We start from the raw sequence: 21,183 nt of genomic DNA, 5'->3' as shown, positions 1-21,183 counted from the left end.
CCCCACTTTTAACATGAAAACTCAACTATAGAAGTGATTATTATTATTATTATTATTATTATTATTATTATTATTATTATGTAATATTTTATTTAAACAAAAACACTGAGTGAAAGAGCACATACCCCTGTAGTACATGTTTATAACAATATTAAAATTAAAATTCATAATATGTGACAATAATAATAGAGTAGTATTTGCAGTATCAAAATGCATAAATTTACATATAAGTCACAAATACCTTGCTCGGTGTCTTAAACTTTACATTAGAAATTAAATATGAGTCATATTTGTAATGTATTTTGTGGCTGTGGTTTTCCTTCATTTTTATGTTGGTACACATGTTTAAATTTATAGTGAATGTTTAAATATAAATTTAAAAAGCTTTTATTGATATCCTTAAACCATCCTTAAACTCCGTCGTAAGAGTTTATCAGTGTCTTGTAAGGTATCAATAAAAACATAGGATGTCATTATTAAAATTTGTTGTACAAAATGTTAGATTTTCAGCATGATCAATTTAAGCATGTCTTATTTTATTTAATCTCCAAATCATAAATAAACACAACCATTAATACAAATGCACAACAAATAACATTTTACATTGCACATCTGATGATGTATTTGTGCTGTGAAATATACACAATAAACACATTTAACAGATAAAACAGATAACTGAACAAAACTAAATATTTTATTCTGAAATATTAGAGATTATTAAATGTGTTTCTTAAAGTTGTTTATTTGTCATTTTCTGTGTGCTAAAAAAGTTTTAAAGTAAATTATTAATTCATTGACTGCATTAGACAACTTTAGAAAATATGAACGCTGACAAGCTTCAGAGACTTTCTCAGGAAGCAAAGATCGTTCAGCAGTTGGTTTATACTCATGTTAATTTAACAATATCTGCATATTAATATCCCTAATAACAAAAATAAAGTATTAAGGAGGAAATATAGATCCCAGTTTTCAACATTATATTCCGCTTACATAAGTGGTGAATAATATAGAAATAAATATTTATTTTATTAATTCATTAATTTACAATCCTGGTGGATCAGTTGTTTCCATTATCAGGACCGTTGGACGCCTACAGTACCGTCTCCGACCTATGGGGTCGCTGTGGAGTTGCGATACACTTCAGAATGCTCCGGAAATATTCGACATAAACCGGAAAAGGTACACAATGGCTACGGCCAGCAGCATGTAGCCAACGCATCGACAGTTAAGATCTTGTTTTAATTAAGCTGTTTTAATCATTGCCTACTTGTTCGTATTTTAACCGTTGAAATAGAAACGACTGTTTACCGGAGATGGGAGTTCCGGCGTTTTTCCGTTGGCTCAGCCGAAAATATCCATCAATTATTGTGCACTGTGTGGAGGAAAAGGTGAGTGGTTAGCTTTGAAAGCTAGTAGCCTGTCCGGGGAACATTATCGGGAAGCTTTTTAACACTCTTCTCGCGCATTTGACTGCGTTTTAATCGCTGCACACAGCGGGTGAAGTTACTACGGCAATGTGAAATGTTTTGACGAGAGTGGGGACGATAAATCAAAGCTGTGCAGTCTGTGTTTACTTACACGTGACACTGTAAACAACACTGCTGCTGTGTGAATGTTTGAAACGCACGCGGAACTTTAACCTGTGACAGCAAACACAGATTCGTTGTTTTTGTATTGTTAAAATTAACAATACCTATAATTATTTTACTGGTCTGCTGTTAAACAGTACTGTCCAAATGTGTTGAGCCACTCCTCGTTTCTTTATGTTTTGTTGCCAGGAAGCCAGAGTTTCTTTAAAAGTGCTCTTGAGCAGCTGTTCTCTAGGTTTTTTGAAGGTCTTTCAAGGTTTATCTTTGGACATTGGCTGCTTTTGCACTTTGTTTTCAATTCAGTCCTTGTACCTAAACATTTTCATTTTTTCTTTGTTAAGACTATGAAGCAGTCGAGCATAGAAGGAACCTAAGTCGAGGGATGGACCAGTGTTTTCTACACATAATGGACAATTAAGCATAGATCCAATTTTGAATTGTATCTGTATGCTGTTTGTTACTGCAGCCTGTTACAAAAACAGATCATTTGTTCCCACGACTTTAGCTGAATCTGCAAATAAATGTTATATATCCTAGGCATTTTTTGCACTAAGAAGCTGATTCACAAAGAGCTATTTGCCATAAACATTGCATACAAAAGTAAAAAAACTGTCTACAGCATACATATCCTACGTAATCACAAAGCTTTCTGAAATCTGTGCTGTAACCTGACGTACATGTCTGTAGAAATGTCACTAGGTTCTGTGTGAGTGCAGTTCACAACAGCTGAAGATGTATTTTTGTCCAGAGTATCAGCTCTGATGCAAAAAAGGTTATTTTTTTTGTTTCCTTTCATGTTAACAGGGGAAGGAGTGTAATGGAGTTCGTATTCCTGTTGATACAACGAAGCCAAATCCCAATGAGGTGGAATTTGACAATTTGTACTTGGACATGAATGGGATCATTCACCCCTGCACGCATCCAGAAGACAAGTAGGAACCGTTCTCAGTTTAATCTGGACATAAAAGACCGATCTTCTGTGTTTACAGCTCAGTTCATTTCTGATATAACAGAAACATACTCCCTGTGAGGTTTTTGTTTCCAGTGTAATTTATTTGGAAGTCAATAATTTCATTGAAACAGTCTTTTTCTAAATTTGAAATATTTATGCAAATTTATACATATATAAAAGTTCATAAATGAAGCATTACCAAGTCTTCACTTTGTCTCTTCCTCCACAGACCGGCTCCCAAAAACGAGGATGAAATGATGGTCGCCATCTTCGAGTACATTGACCGCCTGTTTAATATCGTGCGGCCGAGGAGAGTTCTCTACATGGCCATTGATGGAGTGGTAAGCTGCTGCCGTTAGCAGAAATGTGCAGTTTTTTTCACTGATGAGCATTCACAAGTTTTACTGTGTGTGAAGTAAACTTGTTTTCAGTGTTACGCCGATCTGACAGTAGCTTTGATGTAAACTAAAGTTAACTCTGCCCAGGCTCCACGTGCCAAAATGAACCAGCAGCGCTCTCGGCGGTTTCGTGCCTCCAAAGAAGGGGTCGAGTTGGTGGAGGAGAAGAGTCGCGTGAGAGAGGAGGTCCTCCAGAAAGGTGTTTTATTTGCCTCTTTGACTGCTGGACTGAAAATATGTGATAACAATTAAACTTGCATATGCAAAGTGATTGCTTTTTTTTAAGTATGAAAAGATTTATTAAACACTCCAGTTGAAAAATATTTTTGGACATTTATAAAACAAATGTGTATTTAATACATTCCTGGTGATTTTCTCTTGGAGGAAGATTGAAACTCTCAAAAAGAGTTTAAAGCATTACATCTGGGGAAAAAAAAATCCTGTTTTTTTGTTTGTTTTTAAACCCGATTGGATCAATTTCAGCTCAGTGTAAAAGTCTGCTGATTTTTTTTTTTTCCTCCCTCTGTTTCTCTCTCTGTCCAGCTTGGATAGGGAATACAGCCACATGGGGGTAACTCCGCCCTCTAGTTTCTTCTCAGTATAATATTGAGATTTTTTTTTTTTCCGTCTACAGGAGGTTACCTTCCTCCGGAGGAGATTAAAGAAAGATTTGACAGCAACTGTATCACCCCAGTAAGTTTACTCCATCCAGTGAAATCTTGCCTAACTTTTATTTACTTGTAGCAACGTAGTTACAGGATTTGTACTTGAATGGATGATTCAGTGACTTTTCTCTGCAGGGAACAGAGTTCATGGACAACCTGGCACAATGTCTGCGATATTATGTGGCCGAAAGACTCACCAACGATCCAGGATGGAAGAATATTGTTGTGAGTCTAATTTATGGCCAGATGTTACCTGCCCACAACTATTTCTTTTATAAAATAAAATGACTCAGTTTAATCATCCTTACGTTCCTCTTTTTTGTCGTTTTCAGCTCTTGGTATTTTGCATTTTCAGGCACTAATCTTCAGTTTCTCTGTTATCCAGGTCTTCCTGTCTGATGCCAGCGTCCCAGGTGAAGGTGAACACAAGATTATGGACTTCATCAGGAGACAGAGAGGTACATGCATTAACACTCAGAGCAATTCCAATGATTTAATTAAGGGGATCTTTTATGATTATTTCACCTCCATATTTTTATGGTTGGCTTTAATGAAGAAGCTTTGCAATACTTAATGTTCAAAATAATCTTCGTCTTTCACTGGGTCTTGGTGTAGTGCCTCAGTGTTTTAGGTCCTCTCTCTTTAAGCCAACTTTGTTCTGATTGGCTGTCGCTCCCAAACTGAAGGTTTGTGTCTGAGATGACCATATTAGGGATGTCTCATCTCATCAGCAGCAGGATAGATTGGAGCAGTCTGAAGCTGAGCCTTGACATATGTTGACCTCATTGTTTGAATTCTTGAAGCCATTTTTTATGTAAGACCGTGTTTGTGATAGAAGAAATGAAAAAAAGCACAGTAATCCCCCTTGAATGCAGCTGCACTGCAGAATGATAAATGGAAAAACTGAAAATATGGGATGCTTCTGATGTGAAGTACTCTGAACTGTAGTGACAGATTCACAGTTCAAAGTTAAAGTGCTGTTGATTATCAGGTTCACTCTTTTATCTTGAAGTCAAATTTGATAGGTGACCTTTGATGATCAAACATCAAGTGCGAGCCTTCACCACACAAACACACACACACACACACTCTGTCTGATCTTCTGTTGACTCGATGTTTATGGTCGACTCTTGCAGCTCAGCCCAACCATGACCCCAACACACATCACTGCCTGTGTGGAGCTGACGGTAAGCCTTCAGATCCGCCCTCTTAAAGTCAGGATAAGTGCTCTTAATAGAAGCCATTTACCTCCTCTGACCCAGCATATTCAAGAGATCTTGTGTTGCTGTCTGAATGACTAATTTATATTTTAACCAAGTGGTTTGACCATGTGTTTTCGTTGCATGTCAGCTGACCTGATCATGCTGGGCCTGGCCACTCACGAGCCAAACTTCACGATCATCAGAGAGGAGTTTAAACCCAACAAACCGCGACCTTGCGGTCTCTGCGGACAGACTGGCCACGAGATCAAGGACTGTCAGGGGATGCCCAGAGAGAAGCAGGGGCAGGTGAGGAACACGACTCTGAAGTTTACGGCCCCGTTAGCACTGCTGTCCGAAAAAAAAAAAGCTTTCAAGCGTAGTTTGAAGAGCCACGATTTGAGTGAAAGTCTTTGACTGGAACATTTGTTTGTGCACATTGCAAAATGAGCTGTGAATGGTTTCGGTGTAGGAGCTGTTTAAATGGGCCATGTTTGTTGTCCTACAGGAATTTTAACTGGAACCACCTCTCGACCATGTTTGTGGTGCTTTTTGGAGCATTTTAGTAAAATTACCTGATAGTTGTACCATCGTGCTGACCTAGAAGTTTGTGGTTTGGTTTTGCTGAATGAAGTTTTAACATTTTATCAATCTGTTATTATGCAATTAGCATGTTTCTGTATCTTTGTTACGCCTGCACAGTTTACGGGTGGAGCTTTCTAACCAAGCCAGCTAGTGTTACATAATAACTTAGGACTCCACCTCTTGTCTAAATAAGGTCAATTCTGGCTCAAAAAATACTGCTGAAAAATAATTGATGTTTGATGTCCCGTTGCTGACATTTGCCATTTAAAGTGCGCAGTATAAACTCTGTCAGCGGACTGAACCTATGTCTATTTTACAGCATGATGAGTTTGCAAACACGATGCCGACGGCTGAGCAGGAGTTCATATTCATCAGACTGTGTGTTCTGCGGGAGGTCAGTCAATCACTTCGATCAGCTTTCTTTCTTTTTAGTTGTTTATTTTAGGGTCAAAATCTCACCTTTTGTTCACAAACATGAAATCGATCTAGAACGATCAAATTTGTGCAATCCAACTAGAAGGGTTCAATGAGTTTTACAGAAACAAAACACAGTGTGTTGCCTTTGTGGTGCTTAAAATGATGGTTCCTAACCTCGGGCACCTCTGAAACTACTTTGAGGAAGAGTAAGAATATAAAATAATGTTTTGAGAATTCATTACATGTGTTTAATATATTCTGTTCAGTGATTTACAGGTCAGCTTTGCTGTAAGATTTCAGCCTTACCTTGAACATTTCCTTTGAATTATCAGCTCTCAGAAGTTATCAAAGACAGACTGCAGAGGAATGTTCTGCCTCTATCTGTTATGGACAGCATTTGAACATGAAAGCAGGAGCTAAAGTGTTGCTTCATTGATAAAATGACCTTCTCAATCAACTCTATTAATTCTCATGTTTTCTTTAGTACCTGGCTAGAGAGCTGACCATGGCCAGCCTGCCTTTTCCTTTCGACTTTGAGAGGAGTGTAGATGACTGGGTCTTTATGTGTTTCTTTGTTGGAAATGACTTCCTGCCACATCTTCCGTCCTTAGAAATCAGGTGAGCATCAATTCATCATCCCAAAACTGCTTTATACAGTTCTTTCATCAGGGACTATCAATCTGAAACACGCTGTTTAAATGTGGTGTCAATTCAGGAAGTGGTAACAGTGTGTCTGCAGTGAAAGGTTATTCAAGAACTCATTACGAAGCGCTGTCATAAGTTTACTTTTATAATACCCAGAATGTACATACAGTTACTCACCATGATGTAAAAGGGGAATCAGAGAAAACAGTAGGGTGACTTATTTAATGATTGGGTTACAAATAAGCCACAAATTCACAGAAAAATAGGGGAAAAAACACCAACAACTTTTAAAAAAATGTCCAAAAAAGAAACATAATGAACGAATCTCAAATGAAACAAAACACATAATATAAATATAAAAAGACCCCAAAATGAAACCAAATGAAAGAAAACAAAAAGCACAAAAAGTAAAATGCACATGATTGAGGAGTAAAACTACTTTTCGTTTGTTATTCATGGGACAAGGCCACAGCAGGTAGCTTTTTTTTATTTATTCATTTATTTTTTAAATCTGTCCTTTCTGACTCGACCCCAAAAAGGCATTTCTGTCTCCTCCCAGACTTTACTCGGGTGAATAGATTTTTTTATGTATTTATTCCTTAGCTTATTAGAATCCATCCATGTTTTTTCACTTAATAAATTAATAAATAAATAATACATTTCAAATAAATATAAAAAAAATCAAGTGATTTAAATAATAGATTTGGTAAAATAAATAAAAATGTAATAATAATTACATTTAATAATTATTATTTAATACATTTAAATAAATGTAAACAATTAAAATGAATATAATTAAAATTAACAAATGTCCTGGAGAGAGTATTTGTCTTTATTTATTATTGGCTCTAATCACAAAGCCACAAGTTCATCTCATAGCTAATCAACTGTCAGAAATGTTATATTAAGTGCTGTATCCACTGTAACTCTATTATTATTTACTTTATCGTGTTTTTCATACTCATATAGTTTTCAAGCTTTTTATGCTGTTATTTGTTTGTGCAATATACAGAAGGTGTTTTTTTTTCTGTTGTATAAAAAAAGATTTGAGGTTTGTATGTTCAGTCTTTCATCCCTATTAATGAAATAAAAGTTGAGGAGCTTATGTTTGCATCTGTGGCTCATGGTTTTGTTTGTTTCCCCCAGAGAGGGAGCGATAGATCGACTGGTCAGGATCTACAAAGATGTTGTTCACAAAACTGGAGTGAGTGTCATCATTTATCTGAGCTCTGCAGGCAGCAGTGTCAAGGGTTTTTCTGTTTGTTTGTTTTCAAATGTTTTAACCAACGCTGGAAGAAAAATGATATCATTGTTATATATAGATATAGGTATCATTGTTTTTGAACAATTGCACTTAATGTGTAGAGTCACCCTGTGCATACGTGCTTCTGCAGGGCTATCTGACACAGAACGGATACGTCAACCTGGAGCGAGTTGAGATGATCATGCAGGCTGTGGGCGTTGCTGAGGACAACATCTTCAAGAAACGCAAAGAGGATGAGGTGATTTTCACAACTTTCTCTCCTCAGATTTAGTCTTTTAGACCTGAGATGAAGACGAGGAAATGTTTGCGTATTTCTGCTCTTCATGAATCTATTTTATCGTTCATGATGTCATCTTCTTTCTTTAGGAAAACTTTAAGAGAAGAAACAAAGAGAAAAGAAAAAGAATGAAAGTGAGTATGATGAAAATGATGCTGATATTTAGGCTTTATAGTTTAAATTTACTATATAGGATCTTTGTTGTGCCATCAAGTAAACTTTTCAGGTGTTTCTGCTGCTAATGTTTAGCCTTTATTTTCAATGCAGGGTCACCCCTGAAGGTGCAGAAAACCTAATGTGTCATTTTCTGCCTAATCAGCAGATTTCACTTAAAAATACTTTTCTAGTTCGAGTTAAACTCAGATGGAGAAGTTTATATCAGTCTCATTTTCATGGTAACTAAAGACACTATAAAGCTATAAACACAGCATGCAGTTAAAATGAAGCTGATTAAATCAGTGTGATTCGACTTCACCCAAAAACAAAGCCTAGAGTAGAAGTCAAAGTGTGTCAGTGTTTCTATTTTACTTATGGCATGCCACGTTCCTGATCAGTCATCGAGAGCCTGCTGCTCTTAGCATTTCCACTCATCCTGATGTTCCCTAAAAGTATTTGAAACTACACGTGCTATTTTATTTTTGAGTTGTCATAGTTGCATTCTTACAGTTATGGGCTGGAGTTGAGATATTCTGTCCATGTTTCTGCAGGCGGAGCAGCAGGGCCCGGCCTACCTGACCACGGGTCAGTTTGCCCCTCATGCCCTGGGGAGAAGAGACCGACCCGAGGCTGTCCAGAATGCTCGGCACCAGGCCTGCGACATGAGGATGCAGTCAAACATGGTAAAACTGGCTGTTTCTATCAGATTGGTTTTGTTTTGTGTAAAATCTTTAAGCACTGATGGTCACAGTTTGGCAAAACTCTTACTGATTCTTGCGTAATGTTGTCGTGATCTGTCATTCTGAGATTTTTCTCAGAAATATGAGTTACCACTGAGCTGGACCAGCAATCTATTCTTGGTGTGGTCATATACAGCATTGTGTTTTTCATAGAGGGCCGTTACACTCAGTATTGGTTTTGTTGGGCACAATCAGACCTCGGGTCTGTGCCATTTATACCAACACTGAGGGCGCGAGTACTCTTTGCATTACTCTGAGTGATGGGTGTCGCCACTCAGACCAAACCACCACATGTTCTCGTGTAGCAGGAGAAAAAGTCAAGACGGAAGTTTCTTCAACCCGTGCAAGGTTACAACGAGTGAGAGGCGCACAATAGACCAAAATAACACCAAAACTGCAGCCAGTAAATATGACGTCACTCCTGCTGTGTGGCACCATTTGCGAGGGCGAGAATTGCAGGAATAACGGACCCATAAGTCATGTGATTATTGTATCCTGTACTGTTTTGTTTGAAACCTGACATTTTATTGCAATGAGCCATGGAGTCCTTTTCTTTTCTCCCCTCAGAATGCCGCTCAATCCTTGAAGGCCATGATGAAGAATGGAGGCAATGTAAGTTGGCAGATGTATATCACTGTGTTAACATTGACTCGCTGCGTTAGTTTCCAGCACCATGTTTTTTGTTTTTAGACTCGAGCTGTGCAGGATTTATGCTTCCAAATAATCATTATTTCCTTTATACTGAGCCTCAGTGGAGCCCCCTCTGTTCATCCTCTTTTGAAAAAAGCGTCTTTGCTCTTCTCCGCACCCAACTTTCTTCTGATTGGTTGCCCCTCTTAAGTGGAATATAAGTGGGAGGTCACACTGAGAGTTGTGTGCCTAAGTTGACCACAATATGAGTTGTGAATTTTTTATCTATGGTGCTGGTTTTTATGTGTTCAGCATCGTTTTAAAGTGTGTCGAGTCATAAATAACCAACAGAAAACCAAACCACTGACACGCGAGAGAGGTTGTGTCTTCACCATTTCGATCCCCTGAATAATCTCATGGTCTCTTCACAATCTTCTCTCTTCCTCTTCTTATCAAGTGTGTGTCTGTTTATACCTGCGGGGGCTGGAAAACACCTACTTAAGGACTCGGGGGGGGTTTAATTCTGCTGTTTAGGTTATTGGGAAAAAGGCCTTTTTTTCCCTGTATTTCTTCTATCAGCAAAATATAAAAGTTAATTTGATTTAAATGCTGCTCTATCAGTCAGTTTATGCATTTCCTCTCTGCCGTCATTTATATTTGGAGAAAATGGCAGCCTGTTTAAAAAAAAAACAAAAAAACAAAAAACAGACGCACGGCCCTGAACTGAACAAAACGCCAGCGTCTGTATTCTAAAGTGTCTCCCAAGTTGGTAAATTTCTTGCCGTCGTGCCGCGTTAAATTTTATCGGCTGTCAATAGGCGACCATACATTAGCACATGAATGAAAAGAGTACAAAAGCTTCAGGGGGGCAAAAAAAAGGAAAGCTTGTAGCTAAGGCAGCGGATTCAGTGTCCTTCAAACACAGACAATACACACGTATATGCAGGGGCAGCTTTACCTGACGTGAATGCATATAGTCGACTTATTGTCAGCAGAAAGGTCTTATAATGCTCAGAATTTACTATATATATAGGAAATATTGATCAGTTCAATCTTCTCCTTTTTTTTCTTTTTAAAGATTTTGTTGCTTCTCTTGGTCGAATTTTAAAACTGATGCAAATTTATTATTAAACTAGTACTTGGATAAGAGATTTTTGAAAGTATTACATTAGTGACCTGAGAATCTGTTCTCTTCAAATGAAACAATGATATTACCAGCTTGAACTAAAACGGACATTGTCCAGGAATTATTATTCTTTTGAGTTATATTAAAATGCAAAGCAATCGCTTTAGATTGTATCAGATAACGAGAACGAACGCCGACTGTGGTGGAGCACAGCTCAGTGACCATAAAGCTTGTTCAGGAAATTTTTAAATATTCTGCTATTTCCAGCGACACACCAGTTTGATGAAACTGTTTCTTTGGGGAGAATTTGAAGATTTCCGTCTGCACAGGCAGAGCTGTTAAAGCTCAATGCAAACACTACAACACTGCTGCTGTGTGAAAGGAAAGACCGCTAACCTGTTGTGTTTGAAAGTGCTTCTGCTCATGCTCAAGTAGTCCAGTCAGGGTTTTAATGTAGAGAAGTGCAATTTAAGTTCCTGATTATTTTCTGCCATGGTCTCGATCTCATCTGTACATTTTCTTCTGTTTTGTGTGTGTGTGTGTGTGTGTGTGTGTGTGTGCGCGCGTGTGTGTGTTGGGGTTTAATCACCCTCGATAGTCGTCTGCAGGTCCCAGTGACAGTGCAGACAGCAGGGGAGTGAAGAGGAAAGCTGATGACAGCGATAGCGAGCCGGAGCCTGAAGACAACGTCAGGTAAATCCTTACAATCTAGGTGGGCGGGCTCACAGCCAAGGGTGGGATTACTGTGTTTTAATCTAAAGTGAATACAGAATCTCCCCCCAATTTCTTATATTTGCTAACCCACATTAATTTCATTTTTAGAATTAATAAGCCTACAAATAAATTGTTCCCCTTTAAACGATTCAAGCAAACAAACTTCTCACGTGCACCATATCATCTTGTTCTCTTCTGTAACTACTTCATGTTTTCATTATATCCATAAACTCATGTTCCTGTAGTTTGTTTATCACAGGTATGCAACATGCAGAGGTGTACACTATCTTCTAGATAGACTTCTTCATCCTACCTGTATATGCAATAAACATTTACAGCAGGATGTTAGCTTGTGCATACATTATCTTCCTATAAATATCTTCGTCATCCATCATTTGATCCAAAGTCTTATTTAATCTTAAATCTTAGTGCAGACAGTTAGATTCCAGACTGACGGTTTAATTTCAGGATATCTTTTCCCCCGTTTCTCCTCTTTGGCTCTATTAATCATGACAGTGCTCTTATGCTCTGCTCATTTTCCACATCATAAGCAAAGCATATATGAAGGAGCTGCTGGAGACCACTGCAAAGAGGACTAAAGACCACAAAATCATCTGCATATATAATGTGGTTCACTAGAAAGCTGCTATTCATCCACCCACTTTCAGCTTCTTTGATAAGTCATCAACATATAGATTAAAAAGAACCGAGGATACAGCTCCAGTAAGCCTGAACACTCGTGATGAACACTTATGGTGTATTTGGGCACCCCTCTTTTGACTCAACACACTTTTTCCCCCTGTATTTATTTACAATTAGGAATGTGCACACAGGTCAGTGAATGTTTGGCGTCGAAGCCAAAGTGGTTATCAGTGGAATTAATAAAGATATTTATTTAAAGCTTGGCATAACTTAAACTTCAGCTGTAGGCCTGTCAAGACTCCCTGTCTTACTGGGTTTATTCTTTTTTTTATGATTAAAGAAACCCAACAGCACATAGAAATGTAATTTTAATCTTTTTAATAACTCATACAACTTTGTGAGCAAGACATTTTTTAGTTTAAGTTAATTATAAGTAAAGTTAATCACAATAAATTATGGTGTGAAAACAAGGTTCCATGACACAACTTTCACTGACTTCTCAGGTACAAACTCTGAAAGTGCCCACACCAAAGAGCTGTGCTTGAATTAAACCTGCTTTTACAAACCACCACGACCCGAATAATACTCTGCTAGTAACAAAGCTGGCGTGTCAGACAAGCTGCTCATTGGCTCCTTTCTCAGCACATTTAGCGTCTCTGCTGGGCTCACACGGTGACCAGAAAACAGGCAAAACAAAACTATTTGTTTATGAGGTCAGTCATTTATTTCGTCATTATTGTAAATCGGCTGCTGTCTGTCGAGTTTTCTTGAAGCTGTTTATAACTGGAAGCACCTTCATAACCACAAATAACCTGTAATTTGAATGCTCAGGGAACCGTGTGCGTGCAGTTAATAAAATGCCTTAAAAATAAATGTGTGCAGATGAACTTCAGTCAGCAAAGGTCGCTTTAACAAACAGAAGAGGAGAGACGTGCTCATTAATGCCACCGAGCTGCACCACAAGCTCTTTAACTCTCTGCCATCTCCGCTGCGCGCACACACACACACATATTAGTACGCACGTTTGTACACACACTCCCTGCTCTGGTGAACAGCTCCCACTTCCCCTCTGCACGTGATTAATATGGAAAGCAGGAGCGTTCGAGTAAATTCCTCTGTGACGCACTCGTCAGAGCTGCTAAATCCATCGGGCTAAATTGGTATTCATGGAGGCTTTTCTCTCAGGAGTCGGCAGCTTCCCGCGGGCCGCTCCGAGGAGCCGCCGCGCAGATGCCGGACGACCCTGATTATGTGTGCAGAACGGCATCGCCGCCCCAAATCTACCGCGAAGTCATAGCCGTTGAACTGTTCCAGCTGGTTTTTCAGCCTATAGATGAGCCATTTATTTGAATATGTTGTTCAGATTTACCTAAACTGTAAAGATTTGGTCATGTCAGCCAATAATCAACAATGGATTTGCAATTCTTGGCCATTGGCAGTATTTGTACCAATGGAGTTGATTTCCCATATTCCCATCTTTATTACTAACTGAGATATCAAGTCTTTTGTCTGGTCTTCAGTACGGGTGGGAGCAGTCTAAAAAAAATTAGACATTGTGAAGTTGTTGGAGGCGGTGGGGTTCAGACAGATGTTACTGATGTTGAATGAAAGCATATTAGTGGAAGTCTGGAGCTGTGCGCAAATTAATCCACATTTTAACCCCCAAAATGTTGCATTGGGCAGAATTCCCTCAAATGAGATTTAATTTAAAGGTCAGTATGGGGAAGGTGGGTGTTGATGCCTAATTAACTACTCCAAAGGTCATCTCCTGGCCTTTTGGACAGTCCACTGGTAAATATGAAATTTGATTGGCTGTGGTAGTTGACACTGTTCTGTTTGATCTCCAGTCACAATCTGCTTTAAGCTTAGCAGAGTCCACTGTGTGACTTCTCGCGGTAGCTCCGTGAGATCTTTGTTCATGATGCAAAATCAGTTGTCTTATGTTTCATTGTGAAAGAACTTCAGAGCTGTGCGGTTTGTGACATAAATTTAAGGGGACTACCTCATGGTGTGATGTCGGTGTGATGTCGAGACCTACTTTTTTACCACGTATCTGAAACTGTTCAAATATCCCCAGCTTAGACAAAAGGATCCATTATAGGTCCTCTTCTGTTTTCTATTTGTCTCTAAAGGACTGAACAGTCATCCACCACTGGGCTCAGTGCCACTGGCTGTCTGTTAAACTTCCACTTGGTTTTATGGATCGGCTCCACAATATATGTGGATCTTTTAATTCCATTTTGGCCTTCAGGTCACTGAGGTTATCCTCACAATAACTTCTCTCACCTAACACCTAAAGACCTACCGGTCCTTTGTCATTACTACCCCAAGCACATATAAATATGTGGAATGGCACATTCCAGATAAAAAACATGTGCAACCGGGAAATATTTCTAAATTACTCTTTCTATTATTCAGGTCTAAGGAGCAAGATGGAAGAAAAACATGCAAAACAAAATGCAGAGCACTTACCATCAACTTCCCAGTGCCACATTTTCTGGCTGTACTACTACTAGCTAAGACTAATTTGTGCACGCACGCTGACAGAGATACTTGTTAATTATTATTCATTTGAATTCTTAAGGAGACTGATGACTAAATTACTTAATAATAGCCCCACAGTGTGGTTTCCAATAAGATGACTTAAATCTCAGAGTGTTTGGGGCTGTGTGTAATGTCTTTCTTGGTTAGTGCTGTTGGTGAAGAAGTTAGTTCAATCTTCTGAGTGAGTGTGACCACCGTTTGTGTCCTGCAGGTTGTGGGAGGAAGGCTGGAAGCAGAGGTACTACAAGAACAAGTTTGACGTGGACGCGTCAGATGAGGATTTCAGGCGGAAGGTGGTCCAGTCGTACGTGGAGGGTCTCTGCTGGGTACTGCGCTACTATTACCAGGTAACTGAAGTCACATGGTGGGTTCAATACTGTGTGCAAACGAGCATGTCTTCAGCAGCGATGTGTTCTTTTTTTTTTTTTCGTTTTTTTCTTTTCCTGCTGAGAAACATATTCTCACTGGTTTATAAAGCCTTTACTTCACCCAGATGCTAGCTTTAGAAACCGTTTAATAGTTTTCTTTGAACTTTGAACCCCGAGCTTTCATTACATACCACGATCCAAGCTAAATTTCCACCTTTACAAATGGAGAGGCAGGTGTATTTAGTCCTTTTTTGATGAATTTATGCACAACATCAACCTTTTTGATCCTGTTTCTGAGTTACAGAATCAAATTATGTTAAGTTCCCAAATATTGCTGGTAAGGTTAAGAGTTTATTTTTCAGAGCAGTGCTTCTCTCCTTGAACTTCCACATACTCGTCTTTCAGCGGTTCTTTTTCTCTTTTTTTGTAACATTTTTTTTTAGTTAAGGTCTTTATTTATACATGTGTGAAAAGATTAATCACATTAAGTTCTTGCTAACAAAAGTTAACGATAGCTTTCGTAACATTAAATCAAGAGTGTGGCTGCCACAAGGTGAATTCTAACTTTTGGATATTTTAGCTTTCATGTAGACACTGAGGGGAAAAATTTAAGGTGAATGATGCACAGAGCAGAACTTTGTGCTAACAGTGCTAACAAAGACTGAGAAAATCACTAAAGTTTTGGAGGGGAAGCTAAAGGATAAGGATGCTTTTTTCTTTTTCTTGTCATTTCGTGACACAGAAACCTCACATTCTCTGTAAAGGTGATCCTGTAAGGCACATCGACTGAGTAACATGGATAAAGCCATTTATAGAATAGAATAGAATATAAAGCTTTGTGATTGTGTTCAGCATACAGTGAGAGTCTCTGTCCTGCTCGATGCATCAGGGCTAAGTATCACTCATTAGTTTCTGAAGCATTTGATCGTTCTGGATTTTGTTGCTGTTTGCTGAAACCTGAGTTAGAGGAAATGGGTGGATCTGACTGAGAAGAGCACTACATGTTGATACTTGCTTTTCCTCTGCTGTATCCTCGATTTTACTTTAAATACACAAAATGAACGTCATGTTGTATTCACGTATACTATAAACTAGCAGCTGAGAGCATCAGCTAACCAGAAGGGACTTTGCTGAGGTCATAAACAAAGTGTGAAGAAGGGACACTTTCCTGTAGATCTGGATACAACAGGAGTTGTTCATGCAGTGAAAAGAGTTGCCCCCTGCTGGACATTAAAGATAAGTTGCTTTCATTTTTCACCACAAGCTTGTAGAGATAGTGGGAGAGGCAGCCTAGTTGCATGAAGTCTTCTCCAGGAAGACTTCATGCAACTAGGAAACGAGCTCTATGTGGAAACGAGCTTCATGCTCTGTGAAACGTCCATTGATGGTAAAACCTGGTTGTTCTGTATATTCAGGTGTTCACCTGACATAATTATTTAGGAAACTAACATTGCTGAGCCTTGATGTGAGCAACTCATAAAACTGCCTTCACTTGCTTATATTGTTGCTGCTAGGCATGTGCTTAACTTAATTTTATGTTCTTCTCACTGTGATGTTCCTGTCACTCTAAATCAGGGTATATCTGGGCTTATTAGACCACATGACCTGGGTTCAGTCTTTATGCTTCCTAAAAGATTCGAGCCTGTTTAACAATTAGCTTCACTGATAGCTTTCTTAAGGGTACACGTGTTTAGTCGCAACACCGTGAGGCCTATTCATATTCTATATGTGGAAATGCTCTTACTTTTAGTAATACAGCCGTGAGTGCTTCTGATTTATTTTTAGTCGATTTCATTTCACCAAACTGTTAAGTGATCTCTGATAACAATTTTTTTTCTAACCATGTTTCTTCCTCAAGGAAGAGCATTTGTCCTTCCAAAGTTTTAATAGTGTGTTGGAGAGCCTAAAGCGCAGTCATTAGACTGGTCGGACTGCTCAGTTTCATTTCTTTTACTACTTGTGGTCTTGTGTGAAGTCAGAGAGAGGATATCCTTAATGTGGTTCAAACCTTTTGTTTATACAGAGCAGCCAGTGAGAAGAAGTTAGTTTAAGGGAGAGGAGCTAAAACGTCAGAGGCTAAACTGATTGGAACGATAAGAATAAGGACTATTCTGAACTGTGAATTATGCAAAGCTACTCTAGTAGTCCAAGAATCAAAATATGGAAATGAGCAGAATCAGATCAGAACCACTTGCTTGTTGTTTTTGAAGATGATTTGCATTTGAATAGGACTCGGAGGAAAAATGTTGTGTGATGAATGAAAACATGAAAATAAAAGATCGCTACAGCTAAATCTTTAATCCTGCCTGTCCACACACCTGATAGGAAGTAAACCAAAACCTTAATGAGGAGTCGGTACACTTATTGTTGCTGAGCAAACATGTCCGACACAGAAATGCGACCTTCACTTCCCACAACTCACCTCTGAGGTAACAAGGTCCTCTGATAAATCCTCCTCACAAGTGAAGTTAACCCAGGGACTGATATGTGTTTCGTTGCATTTAGATGAAGCCTTCCCACATGAATGACTCTCACTTTTATTATTATTTACTATGTTTTTATTTTAGTTTTACTTATTTACACGAAATAAACTCGTGCTCATCTCACACTGAGATCTGCTGCTGTTGTTTGCAGTGTGATTATACACAAATCATTGTAGTGTTGTAAAATATTGATCTTTATGTTGAAATGAAATAATCAGCTGGGGTCCCTCTCCAGGAGAGCCAGGGCGCCTCAGGCTGAGCCGGGGGGGATTTGTCCTGGCTGATTGTGCTCCCCTCGTATGCACACTCTGTCGACTCCACACGCTCGCCAATCCAAAGCCCGTCTCAGGGGGCCGCTCTGAGTGAATTCATTAGCGGGCCCTCGACGGACGGAGACGTGTCTGCTCTTCGCTGCCACACATTCACGCTTCTCCTCGCCACTGACGGAGTTAAGATCACGCACACCTCACCGAGTGATCGGGGAAGACAGAGCTCAGTTTATCCCCGTTCTGTCTCTGCTTTTCATCACAAAGGCGAAAAACCGATTTTTTTTTTCCTCCAGTAATCTGTTGGATGTACAGAAAAGGTCTCCTCTGCCAATAATTCATTTCTTTACAACCGAATGGCCACATATGACAGTTTTCCAACTAGCAGGCTGTTCTCTAATGGCAGTTTGATCGTTCATGCTTTGCTGACACTGGTGATTTACCTTTTTAGTATTTTTATTGTAATTTGCGGCGGTGCATGCAGATGTTATCATTACAGGACTGACAGGCAATTTTGAAGGGCAAAGTTGTCGGGGTAAAAGTCAACAAAGGGAGAAACCTGTGTCCAAAAATGTTATTTTATTTCAGGCTGAATGAAAACTGAGCTTTATTTTTTCACTTTAAAGAAGGTTGAGCTGTTTCCTGATTTCATGGCTGATGGACCCGAGTGTTCCCAGCATTGTGACCTTTTCTGATTTAGTTGAGCTGTACAAAAAACAAACCATATGAAAGTTATCTAATGAGCGCATATTGAAAAATAAATATAAGCAGAATGTTTGTGGTGAGCCCTGACACGTTTCAAATCTCCTTAAGGATTTGATGTTGCTCATCAGTGGTGATAATTATACAGGGCAAGTTTTGTTGTTCTTATAACTTAAAATGGAGATGATCAGTTTAAAATGTTTGTTTAAAAACTTTGGTAATCACTGGTGTAATATTACTGTAATCTTTCTTGAGTCATCTGTCATTTTTCTTCAGTATTTTTATTGGTTTTTGTTTAAGACATAACAAAAAAACTTGAGCAGCTGCATAGTAACTGGATCCTAAGTCAACCAATTCAGACGTACTTTCATACTTGCAGTCGTTAAACATGCACAGATTATGAACCAATGAAATATCAAATTTTAAAATGGTTACATGAATAAATGTCCCACATTTTTATAGATGTCTGCTTTCCAGTTTCAGAAACAAATCATACATCGATCACTCAATGTCGATGTTAATAACCAGTGAACAAATATTCTGTGGATATTTCAGTGCCTCCATAATATATTTAAGTGAAATGTCATAAAATAGTTTTCTTTTCAACATGTGGATTTTAAATCAGTAAATTCAGTTTATTTAAAAAAATGATCTGTTAATGAATTTTTGATTATTTGACTCACTAATGTGAACACAGTGTGAATAAATCACCCATTTATATATTTAAACTGAAAGGTCTGTGTATGTTGAATCTGTGGATCCTTCATGTATTTAATAACATATTGAGGTAACAACTTTCACTTCCTGTTGTCAGCTGCTCTGAATCAGGACAGTAAATGTATATGTATATATTTTTTTTTTCCCCCCCTTGTTGCTGCGGTTCGTGATCTTTGACCCTGCCAGCCTCCGCCACAAATGAACCGAGTCCTTGAGACAAAACATTTTGTCATATTACCATAAATGATCTGTGCGATCGTCCGAATGTGGCGATCAGAGCCTCCTCTGCCTTTTATCATGGTAAAAGGACCGTATTATCATTTGAATGACCACCTTTAATAATAGAGTGCTGGGCTTTAAAGCTGAGATTGGCTGAGATGCGAGGATTGGTGGATTTATCGGAGGACCTCGTTTTCTCAAAGGTGGATTGTGGGAAGTGAAGGTTGTTCTTTGGTGCGAGGCATGTTTGCTCAGGAAGGATAAGTGGTCCAACTGCATGGTGACGACTTTTTTTTTTTTTCCTTTCCCCAGAGCTTTTTCCTTCTTTGTCAGCAAACATCTCTGAAACACAGAACAGAGGAAGGTGATTACATTTTAGATGCAAGAGCCTCTCAGCAGGTGTGGGAGAGATTTATTTATTTTCTTTTCCTCAGAGGCATCGTGGTTTGAACTACAGTCTAGTTTGTTTTTTTTCCTCATTCTGGTTGTTTAACCATCAAGCCAAAAAAACAAACTAAAAAAAAAATCTGGCATGTCTGAAAGTGTAGAAAGTTTGAATAAAAAGCAAAAGCTGCCTGAGGATTCAGTGAAAGGTTTAAAATGTCAGCACTGCCACCTTAGACTGGTCAGATTGGATTTTAAGCTTAGTGCCGCTAAAGAAAAAGGGCAGAGAAAAGCTTTCTGCTTTAATTTTTTCCCCCCCTCATCTGGGTGCTTGAGTTGATATCGTGCCAAATGAGCTAACGCTGAATGAAGGGAACAACAATAAACTAACACCAACGATTAAACTGAGCAGAAAATCACCAGATTTTATGAGAGTTATGCCTGATGTGAGTGACTGAAATGTGTTGATTTTTGGATTTTTCCTGTATTTTTATTATTGTAAAGTGAACATAAAGCGAATTTATTATCCAGGTAAGGGATAAAGCCACTAAGAACTCCACTGGTGAGATGTGGATCCTTCTTCATATTTGTGAATAACTTCCATGTGTGCACCATCATCACACTAAAAGCAGTTTATGATCTCAGGCATTACCAGAAATGATCTGCTGTGTTCACAAACATGTGAAATGTAAGTTTAAAACTGCTTCAGTACTAAGCTGTGTATAGTTTTTTCCCTGATCTGTAGAACAGAGGTTAACTGTCCCCTTGTATATTTTACTGATCCACAAAAAAAGCTTTAATTACTTTATATGCAACAAGCTTCTTTTTTCAGTCAAACATTGGCCCCATTAACTGATCTTAAGCTCAGAGCTAAGTTGTTGATTTGAATTGTTTGCTTGTTGATTTGCAGGGCTGTGCTTCTTGGAAGTGGTACTTCCCGTTCCACTACGCACCGTTCGCCTCTGACTTCAAAGACATCAAAGACATGTTCTCAGACTTTGAGAAGAACACCAAACCCGTAAGAATCGATTTATTTCTCTCCTCCTCATTCTCAATCTTTCTCTCTGTGACTTTTCAGTGAGAAATGTTGTTTTTCCTGCAGTGAAATCTGAAAGTGTGTGGAATCAGTCATGTTCCTTTAAACTAAATGCTGCTATAGCTTGTTGCTTGTAAAGCCACTGATAGCAGCTCAAGTTATTAAAGAAATTCACTAAAACACCGTAAAAGTTCACCTCAGTTGACTTGTTTGTCTTCTCTAAGTATTAAGCTGGCGTTATGAAATGAAAATTAAAACATAACGCAATGATTTGCAAATCCATATTTTATTAACAGTACAACAAGGAAAACACATCAAAGGTTTAAACTGAGAAAATCTATAATTATACAACCAATACCAGTTCCTTTTGAATTTGATATGTCTTAAAGTTGGGAGATGTAACAAAAGGGTAGAAAAATAGGAAGTCGTATTAAGAAAGTGCTGGAATAATTAAATTATCTCATC

General features: G+C 38.5%; 1 protein-coding gene across 1 annotated transcript in view; it reads left to right on the top strand.

The window, feature by feature from the left end:
• The first annotated feature begins 1,075 nt into the window (after window positions 1-1,075).
• The window catches only part of xrn2 (5'-3' exoribonuclease 2), a 43,686-nt gene continuing 23,578 nt past the window's right edge, over window positions 1,076-21,183 (top strand). Inside the window, exons 1-20 of the mRNA XM_035908940.2 lie at window positions 1,076-1,179; window positions 1,295-1,388; window positions 2,394-2,521; window positions 2,771-2,882; window positions 3,027-3,138; window positions 3,574-3,632; window positions 3,740-3,829; window positions 3,990-4,062; window positions 4,741-4,791; window positions 4,955-5,112; window positions 5,708-5,782; window positions 6,290-6,423; window positions 7,597-7,654; window positions 7,845-7,952; window positions 8,081-8,125; window positions 8,699-8,830; window positions 9,455-9,499; window positions 11,242-11,336; window positions 14,755-14,890; window positions 20,593-20,700. Coding sequence (XP_035764833.2) covers window positions 1,112-1,179; window positions 1,295-1,388; window positions 2,394-2,521; window positions 2,771-2,882; window positions 3,027-3,138; window positions 3,574-3,632; window positions 3,740-3,829; window positions 3,990-4,062; window positions 4,741-4,791; window positions 4,955-5,112; window positions 5,708-5,782; window positions 6,290-6,423; window positions 7,597-7,654; window positions 7,845-7,952; window positions 8,081-8,125; window positions 8,699-8,830; window positions 9,455-9,499; window positions 11,242-11,336; window positions 14,755-14,890; window positions 20,593-20,700 — 1,881 coding nt within the window. The 5' untranslated portion in view covers window positions 1,076-1,111. The remainder of the gene's footprint in view (window positions 1,180-1,294; window positions 1,389-2,393; window positions 2,522-2,770; window positions 2,883-3,026; window positions 3,139-3,573; window positions 3,633-3,739; window positions 3,830-3,989; window positions 4,063-4,740; window positions 4,792-4,954; window positions 5,113-5,707; window positions 5,783-6,289; window positions 6,424-7,596; window positions 7,655-7,844; window positions 7,953-8,080; window positions 8,126-8,698; window positions 8,831-9,454; window positions 9,500-11,241; window positions 11,337-14,754; window positions 14,891-20,592; window positions 20,701-21,183) is intronic.

This window comes from Neolamprologus brichardi, chromosome 15 (genome assembly GCF_056152115.1).
Source record: "Neolamprologus brichardi isolate AB-2024 chromosome 15, ASM5615211v1, whole genome shotgun sequence".
Lineage (NCBI taxonomy): Eukaryota > Metazoa > Chordata > Actinopteri > Cichliformes > Cichlidae > Neolamprologus > Neolamprologus brichardi.
This window is presented reverse-complemented; position numbering and strand designations above follow the sequence as displayed.